Source organism: Aegilops tauschii, chromosome 7, assembly GCF_002575655.3.
Source record: "Aegilops tauschii subsp. strangulata cultivar AL8/78 chromosome 7, Aet v6.0, whole genome shotgun sequence".
Classification (NCBI taxonomy): domain Eukaryota; kingdom Viridiplantae; phylum Streptophyta; class Magnoliopsida; order Poales; family Poaceae; genus Aegilops; species Aegilops tauschii.
The window spans coordinates 177495-191179 of NC_053041.3; the positions used below are offsets into that span (position 1 = coordinate 177495).

The window sequence follows — 13685 nt, forward strand, 5'->3', positions numbered from 1 at the left end:
TCCGCCGGCGACCTTTTTGGTCGTTGGTGGTGAGGGGGGTCGCCGGATCCCGCGCACGTGGATCGTTTTAGCTTTATTAGGTTTTAGGGCCCAAGAAGGTTAGGGTTTTGGATCGTGTTCAACGTCTTGGCTTCCGTGACGGTGACGGTGATGCTGAATAAAGAAGTTTCGGATTCTTCTCCGGCGAGGTGATCGTCTCTATTGTCGGTGAAGTATTTGGGTACCACTCTGTTCAAGCGGGGATATCGTGGCGGCGGCGACATCCTTGTGGTTGGCATGTGTCCTCGGGACCTTTGTTATCACCAAATGAGTAGTCCAGCATCTCTGCAACATTTGGAATGGCAAGAAATCAACTCATTACAAAGGTATAAGCAAACAAAAACGTGGGCATATTCATGTTGTTGGTATAGCTATGTAATTTACCTTTACGACTTAGCCGGATATAGCGCTGGAAGTCCGTCTTTGCTTCCACATTATACACAGTTTCATCCGCAGTTTCATCGTTGCTTACCTGAATGTACAAAAGATGTTAGACATGTCGAAGTTATGAAATCTATAGGTTGGGTAGAAACTTGCCTTGGGCAGATCTGAGATGGCGTCACAAAGACGCAGAGCCTCCTTCAAGGTTGGTTTGCGATTTTCATCATATGCAACAACACTTTGCTGCAAAACAGAATCAATATGGTCAGCATGCATGTATACACTTGCTAGTGTATTGGTTTCAATATAATTTTACTTACAGAGAAGGCACTTGGTGCTCCGCCACGTACTACTACGCCGTGTGTTGGGAGGGGATACTTTGGGAGCACCTGCATAGCCAAGTACACCATATCAATCATCTGAGTCATAGAGTTGTAGAGAACACTGATAATGACAAGGTACAAAAACAAACCATGGTCGGGAGGGCTCCCCATAGGAACATTCGCATTTGAAATTGTGGCAGCCCACAGCAACCGGCTACCATCAACCCCATCCGAGATTGATAGTTCAGTGCCACCAAACGGCTCAAAGCATACCTACCAACAGAGCCACCATTGAGCTTAAGAATATCCGCGACGTTTTCCATAAGCACATATTTTGGCTTAAGGAAGGAAACGATGTCCATAAATGTGACAATCTGTCTATTTTTGTCATCATCCAAGGGTTTGTCACATTTTCTGTGCCGATTGTTCCCGCTCAGTCCTTGACAGGGCGGGCCACCGCACAACACATCAACATCACCCTTTAAAATGTGATAGGACAATCAAATACCATTAGCGAATCTTGTGTTTAGCCAATATTACCAAGTAGAAAGAAGATAGGAAACACTCACTGGCAATGGTAAGATATTTCACCTATGGCCTTCTTTAACAAATTATTTAATTTTCAGTGGGTAATCGCTGAACATTGAAGCAGAGTCATTGCACTTGAAATACATTTTTTTAAATAACTTCAGATTAGATACTAACCAGAGTTTCTCCATGGTCTCCCAGGAATCCTCAACCCGATGGTCATTCCATTGCACCTGTTAAAAAATTATATTATGATGGCATGTGCAGGAACAACAAATATACCAACACAACAAGCGAACAAGATGAGAATGAGGAGTACCTTGAAGTATATGCATTTTTCTCTCTTGGCGCCACCATAGCAGATCGCGGTAAGTTTGTCTATGACAAGCTTGCCTTTTCCAAGTTCATGTTCTTCCCCTCCAACCTTCAACGGACTAGCTGAGGCATCATCATTATGTTTGTGGATGTACTTGTCACATAGGACAGACCATTCCTGTAGCAACAAGAGAAAATCCTCCACTTTTTCATTACGAACCTACGTCCAAAAATCAAGAGACAAATTATATATTCAGCAAACAAGAGAGAGCATTTATACAATATAACGAAGTTTAAGATGCACCAAGACATACCTCTGTGATTGGATGGTTATACTTGAAGCTCTCCCATGCATTGGTATTAAGATCTACAGCCCATCGCTACAAATATCAAGAAAAAAGGTAAAAACTAATAAGGACATGTTAGTGGAGAGAAATCAATCACTTATGTTCTTGAAAACAATAAGGTAGAACTATACCGTTTCGATCTGAAGACCAGCTATTACTGCACCCAAGCACAAGCCGGTGGACATTCCACCACAGCCTGAATATAGGTCGAGAATTGTTGCTTTTGTTGCTGCAGCGTCAGACTCTGAATTAGCTTCAGCATCAAATGAGATCCCAGAATTCTCATTAATATCTACAAGCAAGGCAAATCTTGTATTATCATAATAATTTTTTTTACCACGGGAATTTATCTCGGTAGATTAATTCTGAATTTGTGTGTACAAGTTCAAGGTGGAGACTGGATTTCTGACTTCAAGCAGATTATGATCAACAACAGCGAAATTGGTGGGGAAAATAGGTCTATGTATATTTTAAAAAACCTTCAAAGCCCAAAAAATAATTTTGAAAATCTAATACAACAAATTTAGCAATGGTACTCCAAAGGTTATAAGCAGAGTGCAAAGCCATGTCAATATATAGTAAGTTTCCCTATAGAGCCAATATATATAATGTTCAAAACATAACCAAGCTGGTTTGCCCTTGATGCAGGCAGCAATTACCTAGTGTGATATTTTCAAACGTCGAGTAGGGGACAGTATAGGACATATCAAAGTACAGGTCCGCGTCAGCCGCTACTTGAGCCTTGGCTTCTTGATCAAGCTGAAACGAGGTGTGCAACAAAACTGAGAAACATTTACATAGGTAAGGCATCATAGAGTCATGAACAACGAACTATACTTACCTTGGGATCGACCTGGATGATCTTGACCTTGGACACAATACAATCAAGGTCATTATCGTTCCTTTCATCAGACAAGAAAACACGCTTCGGGTCGTGGGTGTGGTCCTTGAAAAGTTTGGTGTTGGATATCACTGTGTCTTGGGGACGGAAGAACCACCGGCAGGCGAAGTAGCGGCGACCGTCGACGCCCTCGAAGAACTCTGTTATCCTTCCAATGTAGTCCGGCAGATTTTCTCCGGCCTATGCACAAATGGGTACGTAGAAAGGAATTAATAGTTGGAAGTATAGGATTATTTCTAGTTGCAATAATCAAGCAATGCAGCCTTTAATTTACTAGTACCGGTGATCAAGCTACTAGTATTACTTGTTTTAGAAAAGGAGGATTGCCGTCGACCTCTGCATTATTGCGATGTGCGTACATAACCATTTTTGAATTAAAAGTTAAGGTAACAATCTTCAGTACTGAAGTAAAAAACAAGTGCTGAACTTGTACTCTGCTGTTGCTGCTGCTACGATATTCTAATCTGATCCGAAGGAAGCTAAGATGCATGCATGTATTCAGAGATGAGACCTAGACTAGACTAGAGGTGAAGAGAGCTAGCTAGGGATGTTAATTACTGTGTCATATGTCGTACCGTTACATAGACGTCGTCGCCGATGTTGTAGATGGTGTGGTCGACCTTGGCTGATGGCTAGTGCGACTTGGCCTTGACCTCCTCTTCTGCGGCGTTCCTGCTCCAACGCAATGTTGCTCATCTTCAGCACATAAATGCATATATAGTAGAATGAAGTGACAGATCGATGTATATATAGATGAGTTACCTCCTCCTTGGGCCGTGTTGGCGCTTGTATCGATTGGGCCACCTGCTGTGCGCCTCCTCGGCGAGGAATGGCTCGCCGACGAACACAGAGTCGCTGTCGCCGACGGCCTTGGGTGCGGGCTGCGCCTGCGCTTTCGATCTCTTCCTCTTCACCGGCGCCGAGTCCGACTTGACGACGGGCGCGCGCTTGCGGTTGCGGGTCGAGGCCCTCGGCGGTTGTTCCGTGGCGATGGCAGGGGCCGGCGGTAGGCTCTCCATGGCTAGTTCAACGTCCAGCTCGCAGCTCGCAGCTCGCTGGGTGGCAAGGGGATCGTGGAGATGGATGTAGTGATGAGGAAGATGGATCTGAGTGTGTGTGCCGGTGCCGGTGCCGGTGACGATGATTGTGGGGGGTTTTAAAAGGAGGAGATTGCGGGGGAGATCGTTTGAATTTTGATGATGATTTTCCGGACGATCAGTTTTGGTTGGCCGATCAATTCGGAATTGGAGGCGGAGGTGAACGTTGTTGGAGCTGTATGCTCATGGGGATGGATCCATTGTTTCCTTCCATCCTGCTGTACGTACGTGATTCCAGTTTCCTTCCATATATTCCTTCTCTTATTATTAATTACGTCCCCATGCCAACATATACGTTTATTACTATATATAGATCAGATTTTTTGATTCTCAAAAAGAAAAATCAGTTTTGGAATGTGCACCGTGTTTGATTGATTGATTGATTTTCTTTCCGTTTTATTACGTCCCATCACATTTGGAATACGTGATTGATTTTTTTTTTGGAAGTGCACGTTTTTTTTTCACCCTACACACACGTATGTATGTATATAGGAAAAAAAAGGGAACTCGTGTCTGTTGAGTTGAAAAATTTCAGCAAGTGTCATATTGATGTGGTGGTTAATAGCAATAATCAGAACTCATCTGTTTGGAGATTTACTGGTTTTTACGGGGCGCCGAGAGCATCAGATCGTAGTGATAGCTGGCGGCTCCTGCGTACTCTCTCTGCTCTACCCCGTGCAGCTTGGCTGTGTATGGGGATTGTAATGAAACTCTACATGCATCCGAAAACTTTAGCAGAAGAGCGAGATCGGAAGCACAAATGAGAGCGTTTCGGGAGGTCACTGACGAGATTTCCATGCAAGATTTAGGCTGGTCTGGAATGCCTTATACCTGGGACAATCAGCAAGCAGGAGATACTAATGTGAAGGCACGCCTAGACCGAGCTTTTGCGAATGAGGAGTTTCAGCAACTCTTCCAGCATATCCGGGTCAGACACCTCCCTTCTGTTGAGTCTGATCACTGTTTTGCCGTAGCTGAAGTAAAGGAAATTCTGTCATACGGGCCTAGGGCCCAGAAACAGTTTCGCTATGAGAATGTGTGGCAGACGCATACGGATTATGATCGCCTGGTACGTGATACTTGGCGGGGAATCCAACACACGGCAGGGCTCCAGGGGATTGCATCGGCCTTGGGGTCCCTACAGGCTATTCTTGAGCCGTGGGGCTCAAAGGAATTTGGTTGCTTGGCACATATGGTCCGAAAACTTCAGAAGAAATTAGACCGCATCAGGTGTCGTACAATGGGTACGGGACCAACAGACGAGGAGAAAAGCACAGTTAAGAAGCTGAAGGAAGCCCTTCACCAAGAGGAGGTGCGGCTCCGACAGCGTTCTCGTGTTCCGTGGCTCCGCGAGGGCGATCGGAACGCTTCCTATTTCCAGGCACAACCTGCCCAACGAAAAAGAATGAATAAGATTCATGGTTTATGCCGTGTAGATGGTTCAGTTTGTGAAAATGAAAATGAGGACAAGGCGAAGGTGCTAGCTTTCTACCAGAACTTGTATCAAACGCAGGGTTTTGCTGATGCTAGTGACCTATTATCACATGTGCCCGTCAAGGTGACTCAGGGCATGAATGATGATCTTATTAAATCATATACCGCATAAGAGGTCAAAGTGGCGTTATTTCAAATGGCTCAATCGAAGGCCCCTGGCGTTGATGGTTTTACTGCAGGGTTTTATAGGCGGCATTGGGATCTGCTAGGCAATGACGTGACCCTGGCAGTTCTGGACTTTCTGAATGGGGGCGAGCTACTGTCGGGGTTGAGCGATAGTTCTATCACTCTTATCCCTAAGGTACGGCACCCGCAGTCGATTTCACAATATCGTCCGATTGCTTTGTGTCTGGTTCTTTACAAGATAGCGGCCAAAGTTATTACAAATCGCTTGCGATACATAATGGACGATATCATCAGTGAAGAGCAGAGCGCTTTCGTTCCCGGTCGTCTCATCACAAATAATGTGCTTGTCACTTATGAAAGTATTCACACGATGAGAAGAAGGAAGAAAGGAAAGAATTTTTCTTGTGCAGTCAAGCTAGATATGATGAAGGCCTACGATCGGGTGGAGTGGCACTACCTCGAAGCAATTTTGTCTCGTCTGGGCTTCAGTATTACCTTCATACGTTTGATTATGAAGTGCGTCACCTCGGTTCGTTTTTCTGTTCGGGTCAATGGAGAGCTTCTTCCTTACTTCACACCGACTCGGGGATTTCGACAAGGTGATCCAGTTTCTCCTTATCTCTTTCTGCTATGTGCAGAGGGCTTTTCCTCATTGCTGAAATACTACAATGGTGGAACTATTGAAAGGGGCCTAAGAGTGAGCTACAGATCACCTTGGGTCTCTCACTTGTTGTTTGCAGACAACAGTTTAATCTTCATTAATGCAAGCACTCCGAATGCGTTGCGACTGAACGAAATTCTGAGGATCTAAGGTGATGCCTCGGGTCAGTGTGTTAAATGGGACAAAAGCTCTATATATTTCAGCACCAACACCCCGGACACCATCAGTCAAGTTTTGAAATCGATCTTGAATATCCAGGTCGAGGCTTTCAGTGAGAGGTACCTGGGGCTCCCCACCGCGGCTGGACGCATCACTAGTGGTACCTTCGACCACATCAGTGAGAGAGCTCATGGTAAGATGCAAGATTGGTCGGAAAAACTGCTTGCATCTGCAGGCCGTGAGACATTGCTCAAGTCTGTAATTCAATCTATCCCAACTTATCCCATGAGCACTTTCCTTCTTACCTAGAAAGTTTGTAAGAGTTTGACTTCTCCCATGGCAAAATATTTTTGGAGTAGCTCTCTTGACAAAAAGGCAATGCGTTGGGTTTCTTGGAGGGAGTTATCCAAACCCAAGTGCAAGTGAGGGATGGGGTTTCGAGACCCGCATCTCTTTAACCTGGCTATGCTGGGCAAACATGGGTGGTGTTTCATCACCAACCCAAATTCGCTTTGTGCACGAGTTCTCAAGGGCCGTTACTTCCCAGACACCGATTTCATGCATTATCCAATTCCCAAGTCAGCTTCGGCCACTTGGAAGGCAACTTTGGCGGGAAGGAATGCCCTGAGGACAGGTTTAATCTCCAGAGTGGGAGATGGCTCTACCATCTCAGTTTGGGAGGACAAGTGGATCCCAGGCACGGTCTCTATGGCACCAACTTAGAGGCCTACAGATACAAACATCGATCGGGTGTCGGATCTCATCGATACAGGGAGTTGGTCTTCGAAGCATGAAGTGATCAGGGACAATTTCACCACCCAGGATGTCGCGGCCATTCTGAATATTCCTATCAGGCAAGGCGGGGGTGATGATTTTCTCGGATGGGCATTTGATAAATCAGGTAACTACACTGTGAAGATGACGTACCGTGCTCTCGTGACTCGGAACGAGCGTTTGGCTCTAGAGGAAGGGACGGCTACCGAAACCTCATCAGACGATCAACAGTTGTGGAAATCCTTGTGGAAGTTGAATGTTATCCCAAAAGTGCGAGTCTTTTGGTGGAGGGTGTTACGTGGCATTCTTCCAGATGAAGCTACTATCAATCATCGACACATTGCAGATCTTCGTCAATGCAATGCCTGCCGCTCTATGGAGGAGGATTTGAAGCATGCGCTGATTCATTGTACACATGCACATAGCTTCTGGGAAGAGGCGTGGACATGGCTTGGTCTTCGCCTTGCCCCTCTCCACTCAGATACGTGGGCACGAGACATCACATGTGATCCTCAGTTCATATCCGATGAACGTGCCAAGATCACTACTACCATGTGGTCAATGGCATTCCAGGAACCGAATCAAAAATGGCGATGAGGGGAGAGACCCTACAACAACTATCAGAAATATCAAGGATTCTATCTCCCTCCTTCAGCTACCTCGTAAGGAAACCTTGGTTCTACCGGGTTACGGTTGGCGGCCCCGGAAGTGGGTTCGGTCAAGATCACAACCGACGGTGCTCTGAATTTTGATGAAGGCCGGGGCGGTGCAGGAGGAGTGGCCCGATCATCCTCTGCTCCTGGGTTCTTGGTGCAAACCATACATGGGAGTTTCAGATCCCTTGATGATGGAGTGTTTGTCGCTGCGAGATGGAGTACGCTTTGCTTGTCTTCGAGGATTTCCGCACGTGATTATTGAAGTCGACTGTTTGGAACTAGTGAAGTTCCAGTAATCTCGCCACAATTCTCGTTCAATTGTGGCTCCTTTACTTTTGGAAATAGGAGAGCTCTGTACTACTTTTTCTTCATTTGGTATTCAACATGTAAATCGGGCGGCGAACGTTCCGGTGCATTTGTGTGCGAAGCATGCTTGCACACTGAATGTGACGGAAAGCTGGCTCGATGAAACCCCTAGCTTTTTGGTCACCAGCCTTTTGGCTGACTGCAGTGAGTGTGCTTTCAATGAATAAAGCTCTCTAATTTTCCCACAAAAAAAGACCGGCCGAGCGCTCGGCCGGTCTCCTCCCTCACGCGTGTCCAGTGCCGGGGCCAGGAGCCTTATCTCCTCCACCGCTTCTCTTTTCTTAGCCACAAACGCAGTGCGTCTTCATCCTCTATTCAATCCCCTCCCTTTCCCTTTCCTTCCTCATTTCATCTCCAGCGAGAGCTCTCCACCACACCATCTCCTCTAGCCATGCCGGCACGCGAGGTCGTCGGCGTCGAAGGCGGCTGGGCTTGTGTGCTGCAACCGGCCACAACGGGCAGCCGCGTGGCCGAGGCAATGGCCTGGCCATGCACCGCCACGCATCCGCTGTCCTCCGGTGTCGTGCCTCACGCTCCGACGAGCCTAAGCTACAAGCGGCGCCGGCCAGCGGAGAAGATGTGAACCGCAGCGAGCGTGCTACAACCCGCCTTAGCAGAAGCTGGGACCACGTCATGGGGTGCTGCAACTGGGAAGGCGTGAAAGAGTTGCGACAGGTTGGGAAGCATGCGGCAACGATGCCGACGATGCTGGAACTAGCCAGCTTTTTTGCTGGAACTGGCGACACGAGGTGCTATAACCATCCCAGCAAAATGTTGGAACCAACAGCCGCAGCCTCCAGCAGGTTTTTTTTGCTTCAACCATCCATTGTTTTTGCTGGAAGCATCAAGCATTTTTGCTGGAACCAGCTATTTTCCATGGATGCGAGTACAAAAGCTTTTTGCGTGTTTTTGCTGGGATCGTAATTTTTGGGCGGCCGGTGAGAAATTTTGCTTCAACCAGCCATCTGTTTTGTTGGAAGCATCAAGATTTTTTGCTACCACCTTGTTTTGATTTGTTTTTGTTGGAACTAGCCTAAAAATTGCTATCACCTTCTTTCTATTTTGTTGGAACCAGCACTTTTTCTGCTTCAATCGAGTAACTCGAGATTTTTATTTTTGTTTTCATATTCTTGCTGGATGCGGCCAATTCGTTTGCCACAACCGGCTTTTTGAAAGCTACAACCAAAGAAAGGTGACGAGGATGAAGGCTAGGGGCTGCGACTAGTGAGGGGTTGCTGTGAATCCCGGCGACGAGATCTAGCGTGGAGCGATAGGGAGGTAGCGTGGTGCTGCGACCGAGGGGCAATGGGAGAGCGCGGCACGCGGAACTGGCGAGCTGCACGAGATGCAGTTTCGCGGGAGATGCGGAAGGCGACGGGTGTTGCGTGAGGAAGAAAAGGCTTTTGGGGACAAACCATTTTTTTAATCCAACGGACGAGACGGCTGACATGTGACGACGTGGGCGTGACCGGCCAAAACATTGGGCCGGCGCCTATCAGTCGCCGAAAAAAAAAAGATGAAGACACATATCTTGTATTCAAAAGGCCAAAAACCAAACATAAAATAAGCAGTTAGCAAAAGGAAGCAGTTAGCAATAGGAGAGGCGAAAAGGAGGTTCCCCTCGATCCCTCGTTCCGCGGACGGCCGGATTGACGGTCCCCTTCCTCTTCGGCTGCTGCTTTGGCAGCGGGAGATTGGGGGGACCATAGATCCGTCCGTGAAGCGTGTAGATAGTAGGGTAGTTGTCTCTAGCGGCGCTGGCAAGGTGGTGGTGGCGATGTTGCTTTGGAATAAAGGTGTTGGAGGTCGATTCCCATCTCGGCGAGGCCATTTGTGGCGGAGCCGACGATCTTCTGGCGTTGGTGGCTCCAGGATCCATTGATCTATGGAGTATGCGTGGACTTCAGATCAAAGCTCTCACTGGTTTTCGGTCGACTTCAATGGTGGAGCATCGCCCGATCTATCCTCTCTCTAGAGTGATGGTCCTCTCAGGCCGAGGTTGTCGACTTCCCGTTCGTGTTCATTCCGGACGCAGTCTACAAGGTCTCGCCGGCTCTGCCAATGAGCGGTGGCGGCGGTAGCGACGGCGCGTCGTCAGCCCGCGCTGGTTTGTTGGGTGGGTTGGTTCCCCAGGGACCCGGTTGTAACTTCTATATTTCTTGGGGTGCTTTGTACCACTATTCCTTTGCAATTTAATCTGAGGTCCTTCCCGCAAAAAAAACAAAAACCAATATGACCAGCTTGCGGGGGCTGATCGGGCGGCTTCGTGTCTTGCTGGCCCGGCAATATCGGATCTCCAGGGGCGGGTTGCTCCTGTCGTGGCGTCCCGGTGGTGGGGGATGCTTCGTGGCAGTGGTGGGCCCCTTCTTCCTTCTCCTCTTCTCTAGCGGCTGGGATGGGCGAGGGAGCGCAACGGGTGGATTCCACTGTTGGTTGCAAGCGTTTATGTTTTTAGATGCGTACTTCGGGTACCACCAAATCTGAATGTATGGTCCTGATGAAATAAAAACGGCATTCATCACCCCTTTCGGGTGCTTTTGCTATATCATGATGTCATTCGGACTTAAGAATGCAGCCGCAAGTTTTCAGCGCATGATCCAAAAGTGGTTGCAAAAGCAGATCAGTCGGAATGTGAAGGCCTACATGGATGACATCATGGTCAAGTCTAGGAAAGGTTCCGACCTCCTAGTAGACCTCGTCGAGACCTTCACGAACCTTGGGCTTTTGGAATCAAGCTTAATCTTGTGGGCTTTTGTAATCAAGCTTAATCTTGTGAAATGTGTTTTTAGGGTTCCAGCTGGCAGACTACTCGGTTTCCTTGTTTTCGAACTAGGAATCAAGGCCAACCCCAAAAGAATTGGCACAATTATCCGAATGAAGAAACCAGAACGGTCTCCATGACGTCCAAGGGCTCACGGGCTGTCTTGCAGCCTTAAGAAGATTCATATCAAGACTCGGAGAGAAAGCCCTGCCGCTTTACCAGCTAATGAAAAAACAAACAAATTTGAGTGGAGGAATGAAGCGCAAGCTGCGTTCGAGGAACTCAAAGCTATGTTTTCCACCCAACTGGTGCTTGCCGCTCCGAGTGACAAAGAATTGTTGTTGCTATACATATCAGCTACAAGTCAAGTGGTCAGCACAGTACTCACAGTCAAACGTGAAGAACATACTATCTGAAAGTGCATAGGCCCGTATAGTACATTTCAGAGGCGTTGAGCCCTTCCAAGCAGCGTTATCCATACTATCTGAAACTGGTTTATGGAATCTATCTGACTGCGAAGAAGGTGGCACACTACTACCAAGAGCATTCGGTCACGGTGGTCAGTGATGCTTCCTTATCATAAATCATGAATAACATATATGTAACTAGCGATTGGTCAAAAGGGCCATTGAACTCTTGCCTTTGGAATAGTAAAAAGGCGAAGGTCTCTAAACAAAAAATTGGTTCAGCATGAGAGGCATGTTTTGGAATAGCAGAGGTCTTGGTGACTTGGCTAAACACAAACACATTGCCGATTGTGTAAAGGATCATGCGTTGGACTTTGTAGCTATCACGGAGTCGGGCAAACGTGATTTTCCAACAAGTACTCTCGACCACTTTTCAAGTGGTTTGGATTACGAATGCCACGTATTGCCGCCGACCAGGAGGTCCAGTGGAATATTGCTAGGTATTAACTCTACTGACTTGCAACTATTGTCCACGTCAAAGGGGGATTATCATATCAAATTCCACTTTCGAAACAAGTCCGACAACTTCCTTTGGAGTCTGGTGGCTGTATATGGCGCCGCTCAAGAGGAGTTTAAGTCTGCATTTCTAAAAGAACTCGTTAATACCTGTCGAGACAATCCTCACCCCATGTTAATTGGGGGGGGGGGGGGGGGGGGGTTAATATCCTTCGATATCAGCAGGAAAAAAACAATGACCGGTTTGATACTAGGTGGCCTTTCCTCTTTAATGCTGTTATTGACAGCCTGGACCTAAGGGAGATCACGATGTCTGGTCGTCAGTATACCTGGGCCAATAACCGATCAGTGCCAACATTTGAAAAACTTGACCGAGTGCTAGTTACCACTGACTGGGAATATAAATATCCCCTAGCATCGGTTCGGGCTCTAGAACGTATTGAGGCATTATCGGATCACGCTCCTTTGCTAACCGATTTTGGACAACCAATCCCAGGTTCTAACCGTCACCGGTTTAAATTTGAACTGGGATGGCTCACTAGAGAGGGATTTCATGACCTTGTTAAGAAAGTGTGGGCGCGTCATCCTCGTGGTAACACACCCATTCAACAATGGAACAATCGAATTCGTGCCTTGCGCCGATTCCTTCGTGGATGGGCCAAGCATACTGCTGGCATTTACAAAAAAGAAAAACTGCGACTATCTACCTTAATCGATTCCCTTGATAAAATAGCGGAGGTTAGGCCTCTGTCTGCTGTTGAGATTGAGCAAAAAAGCAATCTAAATGAGCAGATTGTCCGCCTATTACGCGAGGAAGAGATTAAATGGTACCAACGTTGCAAGGCGAATTTGCTTGTGCAAGGTGATGATAATACGAAATACTTTCAAATGCTTGCCAATGGCAGACATAGAAAGAAACGCATATTCACCCTTGACCAGGAGGAAGGCCGAATTGAGGGGGACGCACCACTTAGAACTTTCATTACTAAGTATTACAAGGAGCTTTTCAGACCTTCAGCTGAAACAAATTTTCAGTTGGATGAATCTGTTACTCATGACATCCCTCAAGTTACGGAAGCGGAAAATGAATTCCTAACCTTCCCATTCTCAGAGGAGGAAATTCGAACCGTGGTGTTTCAAATGGAACACAACAAAGCTCCGGTCCGGATGGCTTTCCCGCAGAGTTCTATCAATGTTTTTGGGACGTGGTTAAGGTAGACTATTTCCGTTGTTTAACCAACTGCATACTGAAGACCTTGATATTTCTCGTTTAAATTTTGGGGAAATTATCCTATTGCCCAAGATTAAGGAGGCTAATCGTATTCAACAATATCGACCGATTTGCCTTCTGAATGTAAGTTTTAAAATCTTTACGAAGGTCGCCACTAATCGGTTGAACGGGGTGGCTGACCATGTCATAAAGCCCACTCAAACAGCATTTATGCAAGGCCGCAACATATTAGATGGAGTGGTCGTCCTGCACAAAACTGTACATGAGCTTCACCGAAAAAAGTTGAATGGTGTCATTCTTAAAATAGATTTTGAAAAAGCCTACGATAAAGTTAAGTGGCCCTTTCTGTTGCAAACTTTGCGCATGAAGGGGTTTTCACCAAAATGGTGTCGTTGGGTAGAGAGCTTTGTTTCTGGAGGCAGTGTGGCCATAAAAGTAAATGATGACGTTGGCAACTATTTTCAGACAAGGAAGAGGCTTCGCCAAGGGGACCCCGCCTCTCCTATTTTGTTTAACATTGTGGCCGACATGCTAGCTACCCTTGTTGAGCGGGCTAAGCTGGACGGTCAAATCAGTGGCGTCATTCCACACTTGGTAGAAGAT

At 46.9% G+C, this 13685-nt stretch overlaps 1 protein-coding gene across 1 annotated transcript; it reads right to left on the reverse strand.

The window, feature by feature from the left end:
• Positions 1-232: 232 nt before the first annotated feature.
• Positions 233-3853, reverse strand: LOC109737341 (DNA (cytosine-5)-methyltransferase CMT3-like). Its single transcript, XM_073505986.1, is given in 14 exon segments — positions 233-324; positions 424-511; positions 577-663; positions 741-809; positions 893-1222; positions 1313-1379; positions 1449-1504; positions 1591-1806; positions 1901-1966; positions 2065-2225; positions 2593-2692; positions 2775-3014; positions 3410-3459; positions 3643-3853. Coding segments are annotated over 14 exon segments (1833 nt in total).
• Between the last annotated feature and the right edge of the window lie 9832 nt (positions 3854-13685).